The sequence below is a fragment of the Dermacentor albipictus genome, chromosome 1, assembly GCF_038994185.2.
Source record: "Dermacentor albipictus isolate Rhodes 1998 colony chromosome 1, USDA_Dalb.pri_finalv2, whole genome shotgun sequence".
In the NCBI taxonomy this organism is placed as follows: domain Eukaryota; kingdom Metazoa; phylum Arthropoda; class Arachnida; order Ixodida; family Ixodidae; genus Dermacentor; species Dermacentor albipictus.
In genome coordinates this window covers 308,106,851-308,130,103 of record NC_091821.1, presented here as the reverse complement: position 1 = coordinate 308,130,103, position 23,253 = coordinate 308,106,851, and the positions used below count along the sequence as shown (strand labels likewise).

The following is a 23,253-nucleotide window of genomic DNA, read 5'->3' as shown; positions in this document are numbered from 1 at the left end:
CAATAGGCAGCGAGGCACTGGAAGTAGTGAGGGAATACATCTACTTAGGGCAGGTAGTGACGGCAGATCCGGATCATGAGACGGAAATAATCAGAAGAATAAGAATGGGCTGGGGTGCGTTTGGCAGGCGTTTTCAGATCATGAACAGCAGGTTGCCATTATCCCTCAAGAGGAAAGTTTATAACAGCTGTGTCTTACCAGTACTCACTTACGGGGCAGAAACCTGGAGGCTTACGAAAAGGGTTCTACTCAAATTGAGGACGACGCAACGAGCTATGGAAAGAAGAATGATAGGTGTAACGTTAAAGGATAAGAAAAGAGCAGATTGGGTGAGGGAACAAGCGCGAGTTAATGACATCTTAGTTGAAATCAAGAAAAAGAAATGGACATGGGCAGGACACATACTGAGGAGGAAAGATAGCCGATGGTCATTAAGAGTTACGGAATGGATTCCAAAGGAAGGGAAGCGTAGCAGAGGGCGGCAGAAAGTTAGGTGGGCGGATGAGATTAAGAAGTTTGCAGGGACGGCATGGCCACAATTAGTACATGACCGGGTTTGTTGGAGAAGTATGGGAGAGGCCTTTGCCCTGCAGTGGGCGTAACCAGGATGATGATGAGTTAACTAACTGAGATCAACTATGACAAATTTTTGATATTCCATTTAGGGCCAAGTGCCTTTCGTCACGTTGTAGAGTACATTACAAAACGACCGATCCATTTTTTTTTTTTTTTGTGGCAACGTACATGCTGCGCGGCGATTTTTTTCCGGCGCGTGAAGAAAACCCGCGAAATGTGAAATAAAGCCACGTGACTGCGCCCGTGCACTACCGTATTGCATGCGCGCTCAACCGTGCGCCGCGGCGCTTCTTTACCGCGTGCCGCCGTCGAAGACGCACTGTGTGAAGCCGATGCCTACGGAGCCGCGGCCGCTCACTTCGCCACGGTTCTTTCGCACGAAGCGCGGTTGAGGGCGCTGCAATACGGTTGTGTATAGACTTCATTATATCGAGGTTGAACTGTGTGTTCTCGCGTGCAAGTTAACGCCTTCCTGTGTGTTTGCAGTCAGTCTTCCAAACAAATTCGCCTTTGCGCATGTGCGTGCACTATTTTCCTTAAGTGTAACAGGCACAAAATTGTGACCGATCAAAAGATACCTGGAGTGGTCCGGGCGCTGCGAAGTATGCCTTCATCGCCATGTTATAAGTCGAACGCCTTTATAACGAAATGCTTATAGCATCCGAAATCATTCATTATACAGGTGCACTTCGCTGTAAAGGTCGCGCACCGCACGGCTCCCAGTAGAACTGGGGCATAATTATTCCTTCGTTACACAGGTCATTTCGTTGTATAGAGGCGCTCGACCAACTTGGAATTCTGTGTAAGCCACGCGCTAATGTACGAGGCGCTCATCCTGCGTGAGTGCCTCGTATCGTTTGCGCACTCCTTGCTACAACACTGTAAGAAAGCCGGCGATGACATATATGTGAGCACTATATATCTCGGCCGTGCGTAAATATCGATCGTTGCGTATTTATACGTAAGAAAATTGAAGACAACAGCGCTATACTTACGCCTTGTCGATTTCGATGCAATAGACACAGCCACGCCGTGCATCCGGATAACTGAAAGCACCCAGTATGAGTTGTATGTTCTTTACACACATAACACTTGCGCCCAACTTCATTCCGAAATTTCGGTATCGTGAGACGGGGGCCTTTTCTACGCGTTTTCCAGCCGTCGAGAACTGCTCTGCATTTTGAATTTGTGCACGCACAAACTTCGCGTGCAGCTTTATTTTAACATCGGAAGAAAAACACTTAAAAAGAGAAAGTAAGGCAGTGTAACGTAGAAATTTTTAGATAATTAGCAAAGAGACTAACTAATCCAGAAAGACGGAATCAGGGAAATAGTATATATAAACGACAAAATTTGGTCATGTGAGAATAATTGCAATTGTCCTATACGGTCGCAAGGCCCGTGACTCATGAGCTTTATATTGACTTCTACTGAGAGTTGGTGACACCGCCGTCGAAGAAGAGGTCCTCTTCCTCGAGTTCTTTCTTCAGACTACACTCGAGAAATGGCATTCGTGTGTCACGCCTATAGCAGTGTACTTATTGCAGAGCGAACACAACCTTATTTTACTCATAATGCAGATGCATGCATGCATATGAGTCGCGCTTCTCTCTCTTCCCCGTCCCACCCGAGAAAATCATCCCGAACAACGCAGGCCTTCCACGTGGCGTAAGATGTGTCGGAAAATGTGTCAAATGCAGTGGCGTAGCTAGGTCGTCTGGCACCCGGGGCCCTTAGCTCTTCTGTCACCCCCCCCCCCCCGGTGTAGTCGAGAAAGGCGAGGATATCAACAATTTTCGGGTGTCTTAAAACGTATATGACACCCCCCCCCCCCCCCCCCCCTACTGGCCCCATGCACCCGGGGCCCACGGCCCCCCGGCCCCCCCTGTTGCTACGCCACTGGTCAAATGTAAATGTTTGAGAAGTAAAATGCGTCAGAAAATTTGTAAAGTACGACTTGCACACAACCTATAGAGACATGATAGCGTCGCATTTTAATTTGAATATACGAGAAAGCATAATTCTGTTACGCGGAAACTCAAACGCAAACCCCCTTTTCCAGCTGCCGATTTAGGTCGGAGGCTTAGGGAACATCGTCTGTTTCCGCTACAGTGCACGCAATGAATTTATAGTTACATATGTCACAAGAACGGCTTCAGTACTTACCGATAGCGCGTGCTAAGATTCTCCATATTGAGCCCTGTTAGGATCGGCCTTCAGGGGTACTGCTGCAGGTGCGTCCGCTGCAGGTGCGTCGACCGATCCGGGTTGCTGGCGCCCTTCAGAGAACCAGCGAGGACAGCGCTAACCAACCGTGAACTTCCTTTGAAGAACTTGACTACGGCGGCGTTCATCCACCAAGCGCCTCGTTCGGAGAACAGGAGAAAGGCAGCTCTGGAATGTAGAGGCGCCGGATGGGTTCGGGCGTGACCACCTGACTACGGGGACGCAGGACAATGGATAACAGGACGGCCGCGCTGCAAAGGTCATCTGCCTTCGGAGGGGGCACTGAAACTTGTGTGTGCGTGTGTGTGTGTGTAAACTGTCCCGCGGAGAGTCGGCTGGTCTACGGTGACGTCGAACGATGCTTTCGAATGATGACGTCGAACAATGGCGTCGAACGGAGTGCTTATAAGCAGCGATTGTCGGCTGCCAGAGTGTGCTCGTCGTCGTGCTCTGTGCTCGTCAATGTACTCGTGAGCTGTGCGCTCGTTTGCTGTATGCTTCGTCTTGCGGGCTCCATTTGGGAGTCACGCTAGACTGTCGATGTATGACTTGTTTAAACTGTAAATAATGTAAATAAATCCTGCTCGTCTAGTCCTGTCGCCCCAAGTGTCCTCCGATCGTCCTACGAGCCCGACTCCAAATCTTACAGCCCCAGCTGCTTCGTATTTTAAGATCCTTCACCTCGTGGCGGTCCGGCGCGTTTACTACACCCACAATTCTGGCGTATATGCGCGAGCGTTAGCGCGTGTTTGAGCGCAATGAGCCGAGATTGTCTTGCCAAACGCGTACTATAGTGCCCGCGTTGTCGCGGCTGGACAATTAATACGCTTTTGGCTCGACATTTCAGATATTCTATAGGGACCATATTTCCGATAACCCTGCGCTCACAGTCGTGGCGTCCGCCATCTTGTCTTGTTCTCGGTTTACAAGGAAAAACTGCGATTGCCAAGCTCGGTTTGCGAAAACCATGGTTAGGGGACTAACTGCGGTTATGTTTGCCGTGTAGCTAGCAGTAGCCGTGGTTAGCCATAACCGTAATTAGCTTAACCACGGTTAAGGCCATCCGTGTACGTGACAGGGTATACAGGAGCGGCGCGGCCCGCTCGGTTCCTTGCAACACCATGTGGTCTCCTCGCTACGCTCACGGCGCGCACGCTCCGATATCGCGCGTGCCGGAACGACCACCGCGGTTTCGAGCACACCGAGCCGGCCCGCTCCGTGTGCCGATACGCGCCCCGCCGGAGGGGAAAGCGAGACCGCGCGCGGAGCAAGGTAGGCAAAGCACTCGGGAAAGAAGAAATGGCATTTATTAAGCCGGGGATTCGATACAAACACCAGCTTTATCAATACGTCCGAATCTAATTGCGACACAATACATGGCCAAATGGTCGCCGGTGGCCGTTAACGGCGCACCGCGACAGAGAGAACAAATAATCTAGCAGTGAGAGGCTGCCTATCCTTCGGTCAGCGCCTGCCATCGCGCGCCCCACAGCAGAGAAAAGGGAAATAGAGAGAAACGACAGACGAACAGACGGGGGCACGGTCAGAAGGCGTTGCCTCAGGATATCGAGACGACGGAAAAGCGCGCGCGCCCGCCGAGGCCATACGCACCTTCAGACGCCCCGATGTGGTCTCTCGATCCGGGCCCCGTCTTGCGCGCGCGTACCCGGAGCGTACGCAAGCAGGGCCGGACTCCCGCCAAAAAGTCGACGAGTGGGGAAAGCCTGTTGACCTTCCCGTGGGCGGGATGACAGCCGAGTGACAGTGTTTTACGACCCGCTGCCACCCCGTCCAGGCAGGGAAGAGAGGGATGCGGAGCCCCCGGAAACGCAACGCAATGGCTCCACACAACCACCGCGAGAGCCCTAAACCCCACAACCATCAAAAAAAAAAAAACGAGAAAGCTCGCCTTCGTGCATAGCGTTCGCCGCCAGCGTTACCAGGAAAACATTACATTTACATAAGCTGCAGTTGCTGGGAAGCGTGAGGAAGCAGTCGGGGATCTTTGAATGCTATCGCGTTCCACTCTTAAAGGCGAAGCTAAGTCGCCCTCCCATTTTTTTTGGCTTGCTTACTTTACTTTCCTTTTATAGAAAGTATGTTTGTGTGTATGTCATTGGACAGCCGGGTCTGTATACATAATGTAACTTACATCGTATACATCTGTGTGCAGTTCTTAAACAACAGCGACTACGTCAAGCTGAATGTAAGCTTGTTAGTAAACTACAGTTCTTCTATATCAAGCCGGCCTCTCTTACCGTTAGAGGAGGCTTGGTAATCGTGAAAACTCGCAGGGACGAAAGAAGGACACTGCGACGTCGCCGTGAAGTTGTTCAGCTCTGCACGGCTCTTCGCGATGTCATGGGGACTGTTACGGTTGGCGTCTAGCACCCCGGGCAAAAAGGATGCTCGACCACCGTGCCTCATCGAAAAGAAGGGGGTTGCTGGTCTGGCTGGCGCACTGGAGTGCTTACAGGCCCCTTTGTGTGTGTGCGGCTTTAGAACCCTTTCCACGAACTGTCAAGCTCTACAGGAGAACTTCCGCGAACCAACGTCGCCTAGAAGAACGGATCAGTCGCCTATTCACAGTCAGCTACCCATCCACAACCAGACGCCCTTTCCGCGAACCAACGTCGCCTAGAAGAAAGTATAAGCGCCTACGATCCCGGACCTGCGGATTGATACCTGCGGACCGAGGCGAGCCCGTCCAGGTTCACGTAAGAGTGCGGGAGCAGCCGCAAAGTAACATCATCATCAGCAGCAGCCTGGTTACGCCTACTGCAGGGCAAAGGCCTCTCCCATACTTCTCCAACTACCCCGGTCATGTACTAATTGTGGCCATGTTGTCCCTGCAAACTTCTTGATCTCAGGGACAACATGGCCACAATTAACAATGGGGACGTGCAACCTCGCCCAGGAGAGAAGAAGCTGCCGCAAAGCACCGATGGGGACTCAGTGCCTGTCTCGTGGTGTCGACGTGAGCAAAATCCTGCCTACGACTTTAGTGGGCCTATTTAAAGGGCCCCGCAATGTACTTTTTCACTTCATTCTCTTCTTCTCATCTTTCACCCACCATTGAATAAACTGTGTAAGTTTCGCACTAGAAATCGTCTCGTCCTTGCCTGGTCGCCATGGTCTATACCGGATGCCTGCAGCCTGCCTACAACGCTACGCTACCCAATAGTAACGTCGGTCGAGCTTCGAAAAACAGGCGTCGTAACAACTGGTCGGCAGCGGTGACGTACACTACCCTGGAGAACGCAAGAGGACTATACGAACCTCCACAACTTGTGATCAATGAATTATCGGTAAAGAGGGACCACACTGCATTAAAAAAAATTTAACAAAGGCTTAGCCTAGGAAGACAAAATGGCCCGAATACAATAATTTAAGAACGTACTTTGAAAGCCCTGACGTCATGTGACGTTTACTAGCGCTGACCCTCGGTGCGGTATTCAAGAAATGATAGTTTGGCCATCGATTTCTCTAGTATTTCTTTTTTTTTATAGCGTGACAGAATACATAATTATCAATCCAAACTTACTTTATTTTGCTTTGTGTCAAAATTAAGTTGTCCCTTTAACGGTACGTTGAGCGGTATTTTGCTACTCTGCCAGCCCGGCTCCTTGTATCGGCTGCGAAGTCCGCTCTGTAGCTTCAACAATGCGGCGCGGTTTTCGTAAGGCAGGGTATACAATTATGGCGTCTTGTGCAGTGGCGTCTTGTAGCTTTGCAGTGGCGACAAGATCCATTACTTTTCGATCTAGCGCTAACGATCGATCGATTTAGAAAACGCCCAGTTTCGAAATGTTCCTTCTTTGCTTGCCGCAAATAAGTTGCTTCGCTGTAAGAGAAATCCTCGCGCGCAGGCTCCGATGCCATATCTGCATCATTCCGTTCCCGCCCAGATTGCATTATAATGACGTGTATGCGCAGTTTAAGCTCTTTCTGATCACACCCTGTTTCGTTTGCTTTTCGTTTCCCAACGACCCTTTCCCATCCCGGCGCAGTCTGTGATTTTCGAGGAGATTGATCTCACCGAGCTCAGCGTGGCCGAATGCAGTACAAAGAATGCAAACCACAGTTTTCAGGTGAGTTCTCAGCGCGTCGGCGCCATATATATCCCACGTGCCCTTGCGGTTGAGAGTTACGTTACGTAATATACCTTGCGAATGTACAGCCGCCCTCAGAATATTTCGGAGCACGGAAAAAGAGAATAAGTTAAATTTTCTCGCGATTTCACCACAGAGTGTGAAATGTATGTCAGGAATGTGGTGATTGTATGGAGAAGTACCAACTTTGCCTTTCGTTTGAAGGACCTGTCGGTGTCTAGATTTAGATTTTACTCGGATTCCATGTTCCGAAAACTTTTGAGGGAGGCGGTATATCTTCAACGGGCTTTGATCGATGCGTGCAAGTTTCTCCTGGTGAAAAAATGTGTCGATAAAGCACGGTACAGTTGAATGAAATCGGACAAAATTGCTCCCATGGTTTGAATGTTCCGTGCGCTCATGTGTCTCTGTATATTTAGATGGCAAAATATATCTGGGCGTGTCTGGCTGCATGCAGGCTAATTCTGACAATGCCTCTTGCTCAGTAGCTTGACGTTCGAGTCAAAGTTGATGCTATGGATGAAGGTGAAAAAAAAAAGGGGCTGATCTGGGCGATAGTGATTTACGTAGATTTGGCAAAATATATTTGAAACTATATGAAGTTAATTCATTGGCATATCAGTAGCTGGCGCTTGTGGTAGCCGTTTCGTTGTTATTACTCCAAACGTTATTCCAAAGCAGAATAACGCAAACTATAATTAGGCAGGGGCATCAGAAGTAATTGGCAAAAGCTTCCACGGGCTCGAAAGTCTCCTTGTGGCGGCAGTATTTTGCTCCACTTTGAGGTCCACTTTTCCTCTCGTATATTCTTGTTGACATTAAATTTATTTAATGCTCTGTGTTCCCGGGGGTCTAGACCGCTTTGTGCGTCTGTAGCGTTCCTGATTAAATTATCGCGAGTTATATATCCATGACGACTGTGAGACAAAAACCGCCCCGGAGTGCAGACACATTGCAAGGAAGCGTTCGGTTCGTGGTCAAGCTATAGCGTTCAGTTCTGACGTCCTGCGAAAACCAAAAAGGGCGATCGGGACGAGTGGCTGTACCAGCTGTGTCGCGGTCACATGCACGGTGTGTAGAGTGCCGTAGAAATGCTGCAACCCTTCACCACAGATAGTTTTGCTTTAATTGACAAAAGGCACACGCGTATTGCACCTATACTCTATGAATGTGTGTGGGCGTCGTGCCGACAGATTATCACGCCCTTCCGGAGGATCATCTTGTGCGCCGAGACGAGGAAAGAAATGGAGGATTGGATTTCGGCCCTGAAGAGCGTCTGCAACAAGGATTTCTACGAGGTAAGATCCCTTCTTTCAAGTGTGCTCCGGTTCAGCACGCGAACTGCGTGCGCGTCTGCACGTCCCTGGCGCTGTGTAGTGCGGGAAGCCCATTCCAACCATAACCGCTTCCTGGTCGAGACTTCCGTTGAACGTGCGGAAGCGAAAACGAGTGAGGCTGTGTTCGGGCAATGCACACGTGTGTTTTGCGTAGCACATCAACCAGCCAGGTATGATGTCGCGAATAATGGTACAATGCCACAGCGCGTGCGAGAACGTGTGGGCCGATGGCATATGGCTCTGCATAGTTCGAAACCACCAGGTGAGAGCGCAGAACGCACGAGTGGAATAGCAGCGCATGCATTTTTGCCGACTTGGAAACCGGCCAAGCAAAGCTAGTCATATATGTCGCCATTATGTGCTCCTGGTCGACACACTCCTGGATATAGTTTCCTACAGAAAGTTATTTTTGTACGTTTTCTTATGCTCCTGGATACTTCCATTAGAGATACAAAGTACATTAGAACGAAGCCCCACCCTCTCCCCCTGTTATTTATTTATTTATTTATTTATCTCGGCAGAGAAAACGAAACTAGGTCTGTAAACCGTTCTGGCTCTCTCTTGTTCGCGGGTAGATTTCAGAGATAAGCATACAGCGATGCTAAAGTTAATGAAGTGTGACGACGAGAAAGATGGATTAATTGTAGACTTTGGTGCAGAGGTTCAGTATGCAAATTGCACTCTGAAAGGCCCGGGCATAAAGCACACACATTTTCTTCATTGCATTGGTGCCGCCGGCTTGTCACTACAAATTAAAAAATGACGGTGAGTTGGCAACAACAGCGCTTATTTGCTCTGTCTGTTTGTTCGCAGAGTCTCTATTTAGATGGCGGTGCTTCATGCTTATTTTTTGTTGTGCTTTCGGTAGGCCATTACACTTTGCAACATTCCGATGCAAGCAAGGTTGTGAAGTGTTTGCAGGTCAAAAGAGAAAGAGATGAAAAGGAAAGGCAGGGAGGCTAACAAGATATTAGTCTCCAGTTTGCTACCTTACACCGAGGTTGGGAGATAGGGGTTAGAAACAGGACAGAGAGGAAAAGGTTAAAAAAAATAATGCACACATAGAGACATGAATTCTAGAAGAGTTGACTGTTGGGCTAGTTGGTCGTCCATATTTGAAGTAGTAGCTTAGCGCAAATAAAACCATGGACACAAGGAAGACAGACAAGGACAAGCGCTTGTCCTTGTCTGTCTTCCTTGTGTCCATGGTTTTATTTGCGCTAAGCCACTACTTCAAACATAGAGATGCACACACGAAGGGCGTTCCAGTTAGAGACGTTCACAAAGGCCGGTAGATCGCGCTTGCGTGGCCTTCTTCTGTGACGTTAGGTCCTGTCGATGGTATAGAATTCCTTCCGATAGTGGTCGGTCATCCAGCTGGTTGAGTTCATGGCGAAGGGATTCCTTTTGTGAACTGTACTGAAGGCAGTCGCACAGAATATGGCCAATCGATCCTTCATGCAGCCACAGTGTTCACAGGTTGCGGTGTTGGCCATCCCTATGCGGAACGCATATATGCTTTGGTAAAAGCAACGGCCAACCGCAGTTGACACAAAAGCATGGCGCTCCACGGTGGAGCTTTGATGGGACTCGAAGGCTTAATGTGAGATCAAGAAAGTATAGTCGGGAATTCCTGAAATGTGGCTCATTCCATTGCGACGTGGTGCACTGGCGAGCAAGCTGCAGGCGAAGCTTCTGTGCTGCGTCGATTGTGGTATTGGTACGTGGTGGTACTCAGTATGGGCTGAACGGGTGGCTTGATCGGCCCGTTCATTGCCAATAATCCCTCCTATATGAACACAACAATCAAACCCCGGCCCTCAGTCCCCAGCAGCTGCGAAGCAACTGACCACGACGGCGGTCAGACCTGCGACGCAGCAGAGGGTGCTAAGAATCCCTGGCTCCGGACAGGCCGCCATTAGAATATGAACCTGGCAACGTTTAAAGCTAGAACGTTATCTAGTGAGGCGAGTCTAGCAGTGCTATTGGAGGAATTAGAGGGCAGTAAATGGGATATAATAGGGCTCAGTGAAGTTAGGAGGCCAAAAAAAGGATATACAGTGCTGAAAAGCGGGCACGTCCTGTGCTACCGGGCCTTAGCGGAGAGATGAGAAACAGGAGTCGGATTCCTGAGTAATAAGAATATAGCTGGTAACATACAGGAATTCTATAGCACTAACGAGAGGGTGGCAGGTCTTGTTGTGAAACTTAATAAGAGGTACAAAATGAAGGTTGTACAGGTCTACGCCCCTACATCCAGTCATGATTACCAGGAACTCGAAAGCTTCTATGAAGACGTGGAATCGGCGATGGGTAAAGTCAAAACGAAATACACTATACTGATGGGTGACTTCAATGCCAAGGTAGGCAAGAAGCAGGCTGGAGACAAGTCAGTAGGGAAATATGGCATAGGCTCTAGGAATAGCGGAGAGTTATTACTAGATTTTGCAGAACAAAATAATATGCGGATAAAATACCTTCTTCCGCAAGCGGGATAGCCGAAAGTGGACGTGGAGGAGCTCGAACGGCGATACTAGAAATGAAATAGACCTCATACTCTGCGTTAACCCTGGCATCATACAAGATTTGGACGTGCTCAGCAAGGTGCGCTGCAGTGACCATAGGATGGTAAGAACTCAAATTAGCCTAGACCTGAGGAGGGAACGGAAGAAACTGGTACATAAGGAGCCGATCAATGAGTTAGCGGTAAGAGGGAGAATAGAGGAATTCCAGATTAACCTGCAGAACAGGTATTCGGCTTTAACTCAGGAAGAGGACCTTAGTGTTGAAGCAATGAACGACAATCTTGTGGCATCATTAAGGAGTGTGAAATAAAAGTTGGTGGTAACTCCGTTAGACAGAATACCAGTAAGCTATTGCAGGAGACGAAAGATCTGATCAAGAAATGCCAATGTATGAAAGCCACTAACCCTACAGCTAGAATAGAACTGGCAGAACTTTCGAAGTTACCGTAATCAACAAGCGTAAGACAGCTGACATAAGGAAGTATAATATGGATAGAATTGAACATGCTCTCAGGAACGGAGGAAGCCTAAAAGCCTAATTGATTACGAGAAAGCGTTTGATTCTGTCGAAACCTCAGCAGTCATGGAGGCATTACGGAATCAGGGTGTAGACAAGCCGTATGTAAAAATACTGAAAGATATCTATTGCGGCTCCACAGCCACCACAGTCCTCCATAAAGAAAGCAACAAAATCCCAATAAAGAAAGGCGTCAGGCAGGGAGATACGATCTCTCCAATGCTATTGACAGCTTGTTTACAGGAGGTATTCAAAGACCTGGATTGGGAAGAATTGGGGATAAACGTTAATGGAGAATACCATAGTGACTTGCGATTCGCTGATGATATTGCCTTGCTTAGTAACTCAGTGGATTGCAATGCATGCTCACTGACCTGGAGAGGCAAAGCAGAAGAGTGGATCTAAAAATTTATCTGCAGAAAACTAAAGTAAGGTTTAGCAGTCTCGGAAGAGAACACCAGTTTACGATAGATAGCCAGGCACTGGAAGTGGTCAGGGAATACATCTACTTAGGGCATATAGGTAGTGACCGCGGATCCGGATCATGAGACTGAAATAATCAGAAGAATAAGAATGGGCTGGGGTGTGTTTGGCAGGCATTTTCAGATCATGAACAGCAGGTTGCCATTATCCCTCAAGAGAAAAGTTTATAACAGCTGTGTCTTACCAGTACTCACGTACGGGGCAGAAACCTGGAGGCTTACGAAAAGTGTTATACTTAAATTGAGGACGACGCAACGAGCTATGGAAAGAAGAATGATAGGTGTAACGTTAAAGGATAAGAAAAGAGCAGATTGGGTGAGGGAACAAACGCGAGTTAATGACATCTTAGTTGAAATCAAGAAAAAGAAATGGACATGGGCAGGACACATACTGAGGAGGAAAGATAGCCGATGGTCATTAAGAGTTACGGAATGGATTCCAAAGGAAGGGAAGCGTAGCAGAGGGCGGCAGAAAGTTAGGTGGGCGGATGAGATTAAGAAGTTTGCAGGGACAACATGGCCACAATTAGTACATGACCGGGGAAGTTGGAGAAGTATGGGAGAGGCCTTTGCCCTGCAGTGGGCGTAACCAGGCTGATGATGATGATGATGATGATGATGATGAATCCCGCAGTGACTTGGAAGCCATTAGAAAGTTGTTTCATGCCATGACCTGCATCATTTATATTGTGCATCGTCTCTATAATCTGAAATACTAGCTGTTCGTGCGGTCCGCGTCGTAAAAGTGACAGTATACGAGACTGCAGTGCCGCCTAGCTTTGAATCGCAGAAGAGCGCTTGTGTGGGGGTTCATCACCAATGTACGTAATGAAAAGCGATATATTGCTGCAAGCTCTGCTGCCATCAATGTTGTCTTAAGTTTGGTTGTTGTAACTTTCGCTGGTATCACGATTGACGCAGCGGAACTGTTTGGCAGGACAGATCCAACAGTGTAGATAGGCGTAAAGTCACGGTAGTTCTCATGCAAAAGTGGTAACATGAGCTGTTTAAGGACCGGTGATGATAGATCAGCTTTTTTTGTAATGCCAGGTATTGTCAGGTTGATCTTTGGCTGAGCGAGGCACCATGGAGGAATCGAAAGTCTAGCAGCATGTTGTAGTGTGTTCATCGTGCTGGAGTTCATCACATCGATTGCCAGGGTGTTTCTCCTAGTGTGTATGCTGACATCCTTGATCTCGTTCGGCACGGTGTTTTCTAGATACACGGAGAGTGCTTACCTGTTGAGGACACATAGGCTGTGAGTAGCGTTCTGTGGCACGAACAGCATGGAGTGAGGCCATTGTTGAGGCGCAGTTTTCAGGTGTCGAATTTGACGCCGAAGATGCGTTGATAATTCTTCGGTTGGTCTTGCGGTACAGGACTGGTCGAAAGCTGCCTTCCGAAGACTTGTCACCTGATGTGGAGTACAGCTCTGTGTCCTCGCTATCGCTCGATGTATTTCCTCGCTTCCTCGAAGCGATGTCCACGGTTGAACAGGAACCGGGAGGGACCTCGGGATGTTGTTCATCCATCACCGCGATGTAGGCGGGTGGTATACTCCACAAGTGCACTGAGAATTAAGCCCTGAAAAGCACAGAGATGGGCGTGATGTGTTCCACAAGAGAAGCACATTCGTCTTGCTCGCAGGTCGAGAACTTGCACCCGCATTACTGCAGTGCTGGAGCCTCGAATAATTCCTGAGTGATAACGGAGTTAGTAAGCGTCAGCATGTTGGTTTATGATTATCTATCCCCTTTGAAACAGGGCGGTGATAAGCAGTCACCTAGCCTGCTTGAGTTACTCAGGTATGGTACGCATGCTTTTCATTCTAGAATTTTTTTTACAGCTCTTTAATCTGCCTCATGCTCGTAATGAATCCGGTTGTATCAATCTCTTCCCTGCTTTTACAGCGTAGGCGGTTGTAGGCCGCCAGGAATGAGAAATAAAGTTCCCAGCGGCCGCCGGGATCGAACCCAGGCTTGCTGCGCGAGAGTCAGCTACTCTACCACTGAGCCACGCCAGCGCTTGTCGCGGGAAAACGCGCTTTAGCGCGCCAGGAGACGGGTAAAAATGGCCTCGCCTAGAGTTACTGTATATGCTACCAAAGGTAGCTTTGGTAGCATATACAGTAACTCTAGGCGAGGCCATTTCTACCCGTCTCCTGGCGCGCCTCGCCTTCGCCGCCGCTCCCTAAAGGGTGGGAGCAACCGCGTCGTCTGCTACTACGTCTGCCATTACATATCTCACTCCCTACCGAGCGCACTGCCGGCGCGAGTTTTATTGCGATAGCAATTATGGGGACACTCCGTCTTTCTTTCTTTCTTTCTTTCTTTCTTTTGCGCTTTGCATTGCGGTCGGTCAGCAATTCATATGGAAATTGACCCGTTGTGCGCCTACACTGTAGTGTGATGATATTCGTGGAATATTTACTAGGGTCTTACTGTGTGCACTTGGATCTTGCTTTTCTTAGTTTTCATTTCAGTTGTACCTTTTGTATTTACTGTATGGATCTTGCACGCTTTTACGTTAAGCAAATAAAGCTTTCGTTACATTGACGCATTTTTTTTTTTACCGGCCTTGTCAAATAATACTTGTATCAGCTGATGTAACCATAGTTTTTCCCTTACCTAGTACCTTCCTGAAGGCTTGTAAGGTATTCATAAATAAATATATTTCCTTAAAATAAATAAAATAAACATGCTGTAAGCAGACAGACATGCGGATGGCATGAGACATGCAGATTTTTGTAGTCGTGTAATAACATTTCAATCATGCTATTCGTAATAATAATGTGGCGACACACTCCGTGCACATTTCTGCGCACCCTCCGTCTTCTTATCATCTGGCCCAGCATAACACAGCTGCACGCTGGACTGCATGGTCGATAAAACATAGCGCCACCGCCACGTCACCCGAGGTATGCATCACCGACGGTGGCTATAAAAACAGGCTGCCTGGCTGAGAAAGACCGCCTTCTACTTTCCGCTACTGGGACGAACGTAGCGTTGGTATGCCCATCCACTGCCATCGTTAGTCGAACAAAGAAGCGTTACGTTTTTATGTTGGGATTCGTCCTTCGGCAGACACGACATCCCGCAATAATATTGGCTGCTTCGGCACCAACTGCATTATACTAATAAACAAGTAAATAATTGCATAATTTATATAGTCATGCTTCGTGCACAATTTCTCGTACCATCCAGCCATGAAACTGCTGCAGTACGCAGCAGTCAATGGCACGCAAGCGTGCGCCGCAGCATTCATGGCTTTTCTTTAGTCTGCAATGAAACCTTTGTTAAAGCTTGCTGTACCTTAGCTGAAACATTCATTGTGTTTGCTCTGTCAGTGACTCTTTACCTTGAATGTTTGCATTTGGACTGACACACTTAGTCCTGCGAGTTAGGTTTGTTTGATAATTTTCTAATAAAAAGGGGTCATATAGCAGTGCAAGATCCTGTTTTTCTCACCAAGCCACGCCCACCACTCTGAACTTGCCCTCTCTTGTGCAAATGGGACGGCTGGAGCAAAACCTGCCAGTGCGAGCAAATCTTGGAGGCCATGCATCTGATGGTGTGATCTTTATAATTTAACAAAACCAAGCATGAAATTTTTCACCCAGCACCAGCCATAGATTTTTGCTGTCCTGCATGCCTGTGATTTGGTAATGGAAAGTTGCAAAAAATACTTAAGGGGAAAATTTTCTGATACAACCTGTCCACATGCGCACCTTGTTGCAAGAAAATGTGCATAGGTTTACCACAATGAAATTTCTGAGGCAAGAAAATAGCAGCTAGATGCAGTTCAAGAAACCAAAATTCCAAGTCCTTCGCAAGACTTCTGTGTGTGGCTAGCCTTCATTTGCTTTGCATTTGTCTTGCATGCAGGGCACAGAACATCAGCAGGATTTTCTGTCTGGGCAGCACAACTGGTACGTGACGTCTCATGCACGTCCCACCTACTGCAATGTTTGCAAGGAGGCCCTGTCAGGTGTGACCTCCCATGGCCTCTCCTGTGAAGGTGAGCAGCCACCGCTGCATTAGCTTGCTCACGTGAGCTTTATTACATGTTGTTCTGTGCACTTTTGTAGCCACTTCATGCATACAATGAGTCAAATATGAAATGCAGCCAGAACCACAGGCAACAAATCTGAGCAGTGCCACTAAAACATTTAATTGTCATCCAGTGCTGCCGCCATAAATACCTGTGATGATGGAGAGGGAAAGTAGTGAGCGATGTCAAGCCTTCTGAGGAGCTTGTAGTGAGATGAACCACAAAATGGGTCTGTTATGAAGGACCCTCTTATGCAGCCACGTCTTAGCTGATAAGTCAGATAAGTCACCCAGTTTGGCTTTCCACGTCCTACTCCAGGTTGAGCTAATAAATAATTGCAATGTGAGGAAAATGAGACAAAGTACAAAAGCTTTATGTTAATCAGTGTGTCGGAACGGAAGGAAAACGAAAAACAAAACAATATGACATTTCTGGCCAAAACGAAAACGTAACCGAAACATTATTTATTATTTTGTTTCGGAGTGAAACCAAAATATTCTTGATTGGTTTTCGTTTCAAAGGGAAAGTCAGCAATCCAAAACAACCGACGTCAGGCAACATCAGGATCCGTATAAGCTCGTATCCGTTTGAATGCTTCACTAATTTAAGCCTGCTGCTCGGTGCACTAGCAGATTGGCATTGTAGCGAAGCCCAGGGCTTGCACGCTGAAGAGCTTATCGTTTCATTTCTCACGGGAACAACGCTTTGTTACCGAAGGTTTATTGTTTGTTCATGTCCATTTAAGTTTGATTTATCGGAACAGTGCCTTGACTCAAAGCACTGAGCATGATCTCAGAATTCATAATTCACTTATTGAGGAAAATAAATATTGTTTTTATTGTTAATTTGCTTCTAAAATTTTTGCATGCCAACAAAAGCTGTTATGAATGGTCACTGATGTTTTTGTTGTTGTTGTTGTTCCAGAGCAAAACTGGAACGGAACCTTTTTCAGTAGGACGAAACTAAAACCAGAGTGAAAAATATTTCGTTCTTGCACCCTGGTGTTAATAGAATTGAATGCACAAGACTGACACTGAGAGAAGAAAATATAATTTCAAACTGATGCTGGCACTTTTGTGGAATTAAAAGCTGTGTTTAAGTTACGAAGAAAGAAGTACAGGCTAAGGGATCGCCAGCTAAAGGTCTAAAAACACCTTTTGGTCATGCCAGGCAAAATGGTCCTGAAATGAGAGAATGACACTCGGTATACGCAGAGGTAAACAAAGCTTAATGCTATAAATAGGAAAAAGAACTGCTGAGTGCAAGATAAATGCAGTTATTATCCAATTTAACATGAATTTATTTCTCTGCTAACTACCAACTATCCCTCGTCCAAGGCAAAATTAGTGCCACTTTTCTGTAGAAATTAAAGAATGCCTGTACAAGATCTTTACTAATATTACTTCTTTAATTGTAATTCTTCAAATGTACAGCAAGGTGTCCATAGCAATGGCAAAAAGTCTTTCCGAAATTCTTTTTTTGGTCGATGACAGTAAGGAATATTATGCTGAAATTGTGATCTGCAATATTTGCTGATGCCATTGTTTTGGTTTTAGAACAATGAGAAACAGTTTCGAAAGAGCCCCTATAAATATATATCGCACAATATCTTGTGGTTTGTAAAAGACTAAGATCTGCATTATACAGTATAAAATGACTCCTTCCCTTTAACTGCCACGTGTTTTGTCAAAACTTTCCATCACTCCAGAGAAATACTGTTTAGTTGTCTGTTGAGCATCTTTCATTCTCTCTAAGCCCTACAGTTCTTGGAATTTAAGGTTTCTTTAAATGTTTAGTGCTACTTTGAAATGAGGAGATAGCATAGAAGATACATAGGCTTCAGCATTTTCGGTTTTTATAGTCCCAAAATATGGCATAATTTTTTCAGTTTTTGTTTCTGCCCAAAATTTGTGTTGTCTTTCTGTTAAAATATTTTTATACATGACCCTTCACTGGCTTTTATGGTGGCAAATTTTGAACATCAACCTTATCATCTCTTTCCTTTTCTATGCACTTGTCTGATCCACTAGTTCTTTCTGATGCCAGGACTGCACGTCCAGCTTCTCAACAGTGTACATGCATCTATTGCACGAAATAACAAAGTTTTCAGGAAGCAGACTATAGGGGCTGCTCATTTTAAGGTTTTCCAGAATTTTTAAAAATTGCCTGTGGTAAATAGCATAATTCTAGTCCTTGAGTTCGATTATTTGAAAAGGTGAACATTACTAACACGAGAAATCAAAACACATATTCTACTAATAAACAAAAATTATTAATTAATTTAATTGCTTTATGGCACATATTGCAAGTTACAAATTCTAGTTGGTGAGTTTGCAAGACATATCCACTTGAAATGAACCTCCAAGATAACACTAGTTTCAAGATGTTCCCCCAAGTGTGGGACAAAATACATAGGCATTTCACTTACTTTTGTGCTTCAATGCATCAAAGAGCATTTTGTTAAAAAATAAGCATAACAGTTTATTTTTGTGGCGAGTTTGGTGGCACATATCTCCAAATGTGTCATTCTGATGTCAGAAGTGTGTGAAGCATCCCAAGACTGCTGATCGCATTAAAGGGGTCCTGAACCATCTCTCAGGCTTGGTGAAATGAAAGAGGCATAGTCCGCAAATAGCATACACTGCTGTGAGCATCTCAGCCAAATTTTGCAGCCTGTACGTGTGATGTGTGGAGCTCACAAACGGAGTGCTAAGCCACAATTTTCTCCAACACTTTTTCCAAATGAGGCCTTCTTCCTCACCCACTTCTATGCTGCCAGCAGCTCGCATATGTCATCATATGCAAGATTCCCATAGACGACTTCTTTCAGCTTATAGCTGATGTCCATAAAGAATGGTGTTTGGACCAGTAAGTAAAAATCTGTGTTTCAAATTTTAATAAGAAATACATACTTACAGAAGAAGCCAAACATTGCCTGCTCATGCTCATCCGTGGCTGCCCGCATAGGAATAAACTTTGGCCGACGCACAAATCAGTGTCCTAGTCATACAGTCTCACTAATTTCAACTAGCTTTAAATACTCAACTAGCCTCGAACCACACGAAACTTAAGGTCAGACCAAACATACGCTTGCGAGCACACTCACTCCTGGCCGCACCTGGCTAGACGGCTTGGCAGACATTGCTTTATACTGAGCTATTGACAGTGCTCAAAACGCACAGGTTGGATGTGGCTACTATCCTTAGGTTAAGCTAGTGCAGGACAAAGTCGATCCGCACCCCATAGCATGGCCAGACTGGAGCACATGACCGCGAGTGTACACTCCATCCCTGTTGTGCACAAAGCAAATGCTGCACATACACACTACAGTTGCATGTAGCTGCAGTCTGCTACATAGCATAGATATCATGAGTGTGGCAAGGTTACGCAATGAGCCTGCTCGCTGTAGCTCGCTGTAGCTCACTGTGTGCACTGTGGCTTGCTCAGTACTGCTGAGGGCAACTGTGTTTGGTGCGTCATAGTCGCATAAATTGGAAATAGTGGCATCTACGTGAACATTCAAAATCAAGTTTAAACTGTGCGCCACAGTGTTCAGTAGGTAAAGTGTTGTGGGCATGCCCCGCTTCGCCATAGCCTTTCCAGTGTAAGGCATTGAAGAAGGAGCGGGAGCACCGTGAGTATGATCAAACGTGATCTTTAATTGCTAATGACTCCACTTCTGCTGAACACATTGAAGTACATTTTGCTGCAAAGCAGTTCTGAAATTGTTTAACTTCAGATGCATGTCTCAGCTTCAATGAAATGTGGTTCAGGACCACTTTAAAGATAGAAGGTATGCATGATTACATGTTACCATCACTGAATTTGATTAGTTATTTCATTGCAGTGGTAGCAGGACAGAGACTGCAGCAACCCGAGTCAGGGTTCTCCCGGCCCTTCTGTGACCTTCATTCCCTTTTTTGCTTCCGATTTTCATCACAGAGACACGCAAATGAAACAAAATAAAAAGAGAGAGAGAGAGAATTGCAGATGCATGAGCTTGGCCTCTCCCAACTCCTTGCATCGGAGCACATGCGGGGTTGCAGATCTGCAGCAAGCGCGTTCTTAGCTCTCTAGTAAATTTGCTTTCTCTGACCATTGTTAGATAAAACTGAATTCACCCCCACACAAAAAAAATTTAACATACATTCTTTGTTTTCATTTTCTGTCTTTTGGTGTGATCTTAAAACACTTAACCATAAGTACGCATTTACTAAAGTTTATCACATAACTGATGTAATCTTTCTCTGTATAGTTTGCAAGTTCAAGGCACACAAAAAGTGTGCGCTCAAGTCTCCAAACAACTGCAAGTGGACAACATTATCATCTGTAGGAAAAGACATTATTGAAGACGAGGATGGGGTGAGCTCTTCGTCTAATATTGAAGCTTAGGGATTATCGATAAAGGGCTCCTGAAGGAAGCAAATATACTACTGTAGTACACTATTCTTCTTATCCCTCTGATTTCTCAAGATCTGTATGCATGCATCAGTAAAATTATTATTCCTGTTCTTTTGCTATCTTAGTGCACGCATGCTTTTTATCATGACAGCATCATGATAATCTATTGTGACAGCCAGCAGGTGGCTGGAGATGGTTGAAGAGTATACACATGAATAATAGTGGAAGCGAAGATTAAATTAATTGGTCGTTGCTTGCTCTTATTTGTTTTGTTTGTTCCACAGTTGAAACATCTTAAGCACCTTTCATATCTACAAAGTAAGAAAAAAAAAAGTGCACAGTCAGCACCTTCTTTAGTGATGAAAAAAAGCTGCAAGTTTAGTTTTTATTTGCAGTGTGTGTGAAGCACTCATACCCTGTGTTTCAACACCCAGAGCCTGACCATGCCCCATCAATGGATGGAGGGCAACCTGCCTGTCAGCGCAAAATGCTGTGTCTGCGACAAAACTTGCGGCAGCGTTCTCAGGCTTCAGGATTGGCGATGTCTTTGGTGCAGAGCGACGGTAGGCAGCCTTTCTCAACTCCTCATAGTGCTGGCATAGTTTTGTGCTTAATCGTGTGCAGTCATTGTCCTGTATTTTCTTCCGCGTTTATCACAGACAAATTTGAAGATACATAATCATACCTCTGCATGCACACTGTGTGTGAGTCACTGTTTGCTTCTGGTTGTGTCACACAACAGCTTAGCCTTGTCTTTGCCTTTTTCTCAGTGTACACAAATTGCTCATTCTGCCTCATTACAGTGCAGTTAGGGTGTAAGAGCTGTGGGGCAAACGCCAAGTCACTAATGGCAACCAGCTGATACCCCCAAAAATAAAGCCTGTACTAATCACTGTATCATTATGCCAGTGCTAAGTTATGGAGCTCTAACTTGAAATGGAGCCAGAGACTTGCATAACAATCAATGGAGCAAAAAAAGATGGACATTAATTGTAATCTTAGGATACAGGAAGAGGGCAGCATACGTTAGAGCGCAAGCACAGGTAACTGATCTGTATTGTAGTCGAGATTAAGAGAAACAAAAAGGTTGACAGTTCATGTATTGCACAGAGCAGATAACTGGCAATTTATTAAAGGTAACAGTTGAGACTGGGAAATATTTAGGCATAGGGTAGAGTTGGCACAAGAGAGAAGTATAATTGGAGATCACTGGCAGGGACCTTAATCCTGCAGGGGGCATTCACTGCAAGCCCCTGGTTACTTTGGACTCTTTTCTTTTGGTTGCCCCTAAATGAATTACCTATGTCTGAAGCCATTTGGTCACTAGTGAAGTTGGCAGTAGCACAAAGCCATTGATCAGTCTACTTTGAGAGTTGGTGGGAGGGATTGTTTCAATGTTATATGGGGCCACATAACCTTAAAGTTGTGCAGAAATAAATACATGTGATATTTAGTTGGAGTAAGCTAGTGCAGACCAGCAAAATTTCACTTTAGGTCACTTGATTGCTAGCTATCAAACTCTTCTGTGACTACACTCAGTCTTCATGCATGTTTGTGCAAAGAGAAGTTACACTGGGTCTTTAGACACTGGGACATTCTTGCATATAAAGTAAAGCATGGAGGCTAGCATGAATTTATCATGTTATTGACCGTTCCCTTTGCCTGCTGTTTCTCAAGAGCAACAAGTAAAAAAAAGTCTGGTGCTCTAATGACTCTTTCATCCCCTCGACTCAATTACAGTCAAACCTCTATATAACAAAGTAGGTAAAATGGGCAATTTGCTTCGTTATATCGAAATTTAGTTGTATCGAAATTTGACATTTTATGCGGATAAGTACAGTCGCCAATTGATTTTTCTTACACGGAAAAGTGTCACAGAATTTTCAGAATTGTTTCGGAATTTTCGGCTCATAGCGTTGCCCGCTCTGGGACAACGCTATCATGAAAAGTGCCGGCAAAAGTGCCGGCCTCTCTCTCCAACGGGTCACCGAAACTTGAGATAACGCAACCTCTGACAGTAAATGTGCGAGAAAATAGCTTACATGATGTCACGCCCGTTTGGCACACCCACTCTTTGCACACGCAACAGATTACCTCTGAAGCAGGGTGCGCGGCTGCGTATGCGCTCAGCCGCGCTTACAGCCATGCGCAGCCATGGCCAAGACGCGCGCTAGAAATTGTGATGCGCGTCAACTTAACCCCCCACTAAAACATCCTTTGCGCGCGCTTGATCACATTTCCACGAGCTCGCCCTCCTCCCCCTGTTCCTCTTTGTTCATGCAGGAAAGCGGAACCTGTGAAGTCACCATCTTTATTGTCACACCTTTGCACACTTTCACTCACACCTAAAGCACAATACAAGTGCACGAGGTGTGATAGGATCTTACACTCTTAAAACGGTTGCACCCTTTGGTTTGTATATTTGTCCCACAACAATAATTGTCATCTGCCTTGCTTGCGTTTCTTTTCTTGAAAATTTGGCGCTCGCTACTTTTCTGTCGAGAATGCTGTGTCACACTGATGATGCGCAAGCCGTTCGTGACTGTGAAGTACCAGGCTCACAGCATTAAAGAAAAAAACACGGGCAAGACAGATGACGATTATTGTTGTCGGAAAAGGTAAGCCCCGAAGCGTGTAATTTTTTTTAAGAGTGTATCGTACATGGACTTCATACGGAACATGATGCGGCCCCACTTTGGTGGTTGCTCTTGCCATGCCGCGCGCAATTTGAGAGATGCATTTACAAGCAGCCGCTTGTAATTCACTGATTTGACCATCTGCGTTGGTGGAAGTTTACATTTATTATCTCGGCATTCCCTTGCAGAGGAAGTGAAATTACGTTATATTGAAATCACACACAAACACACTTTATTATAGTGAGGTTCTAAATACATGGTGTTTATGAACAAGAGGTTGTGAAAAGTTAAATACCTTGTTATATCGAGAATTCCGTTATATTGAAATTTGTTATATCGAGGTTTAACTGTAGTGTAAACAGCAGTGATTAGCTCTTGGCTCTACACCTCA

The 23,253-nt window shown here is 45.9% G+C and overlaps 1 protein-coding gene across 3 annotated transcripts in view; it reads left to right on the top strand.

The window, feature by feature from the left end:
• The window catches only part of LOC135907064 (diacylglycerol kinase delta), a 472,455-nt gene that overhangs the window by 326,896 nt on the left and 122,306 nt on the right, over positions 1-23,253 (top strand). For all 3 annotated transcript variants that reach the window (XM_070531531.1, XM_070531532.1, XM_070531533.1), the window contains exons 4-8: positions 6,813-6,893; positions 8,108-8,212; positions 15,660-15,792; positions 20,081-20,187; positions 20,661-20,789. In XM_070531531.1, coding sequence (XP_070387632.1) covers positions 6,813-6,893; positions 8,108-8,212; positions 15,660-15,792; positions 20,081-20,187; positions 20,661-20,789 — 555 coding nt within the window. The remainder of the gene's footprint in view (positions 1-6,812; positions 6,894-8,107; positions 8,213-15,659; positions 15,793-20,080; positions 20,188-20,660; positions 20,790-23,253) is intronic.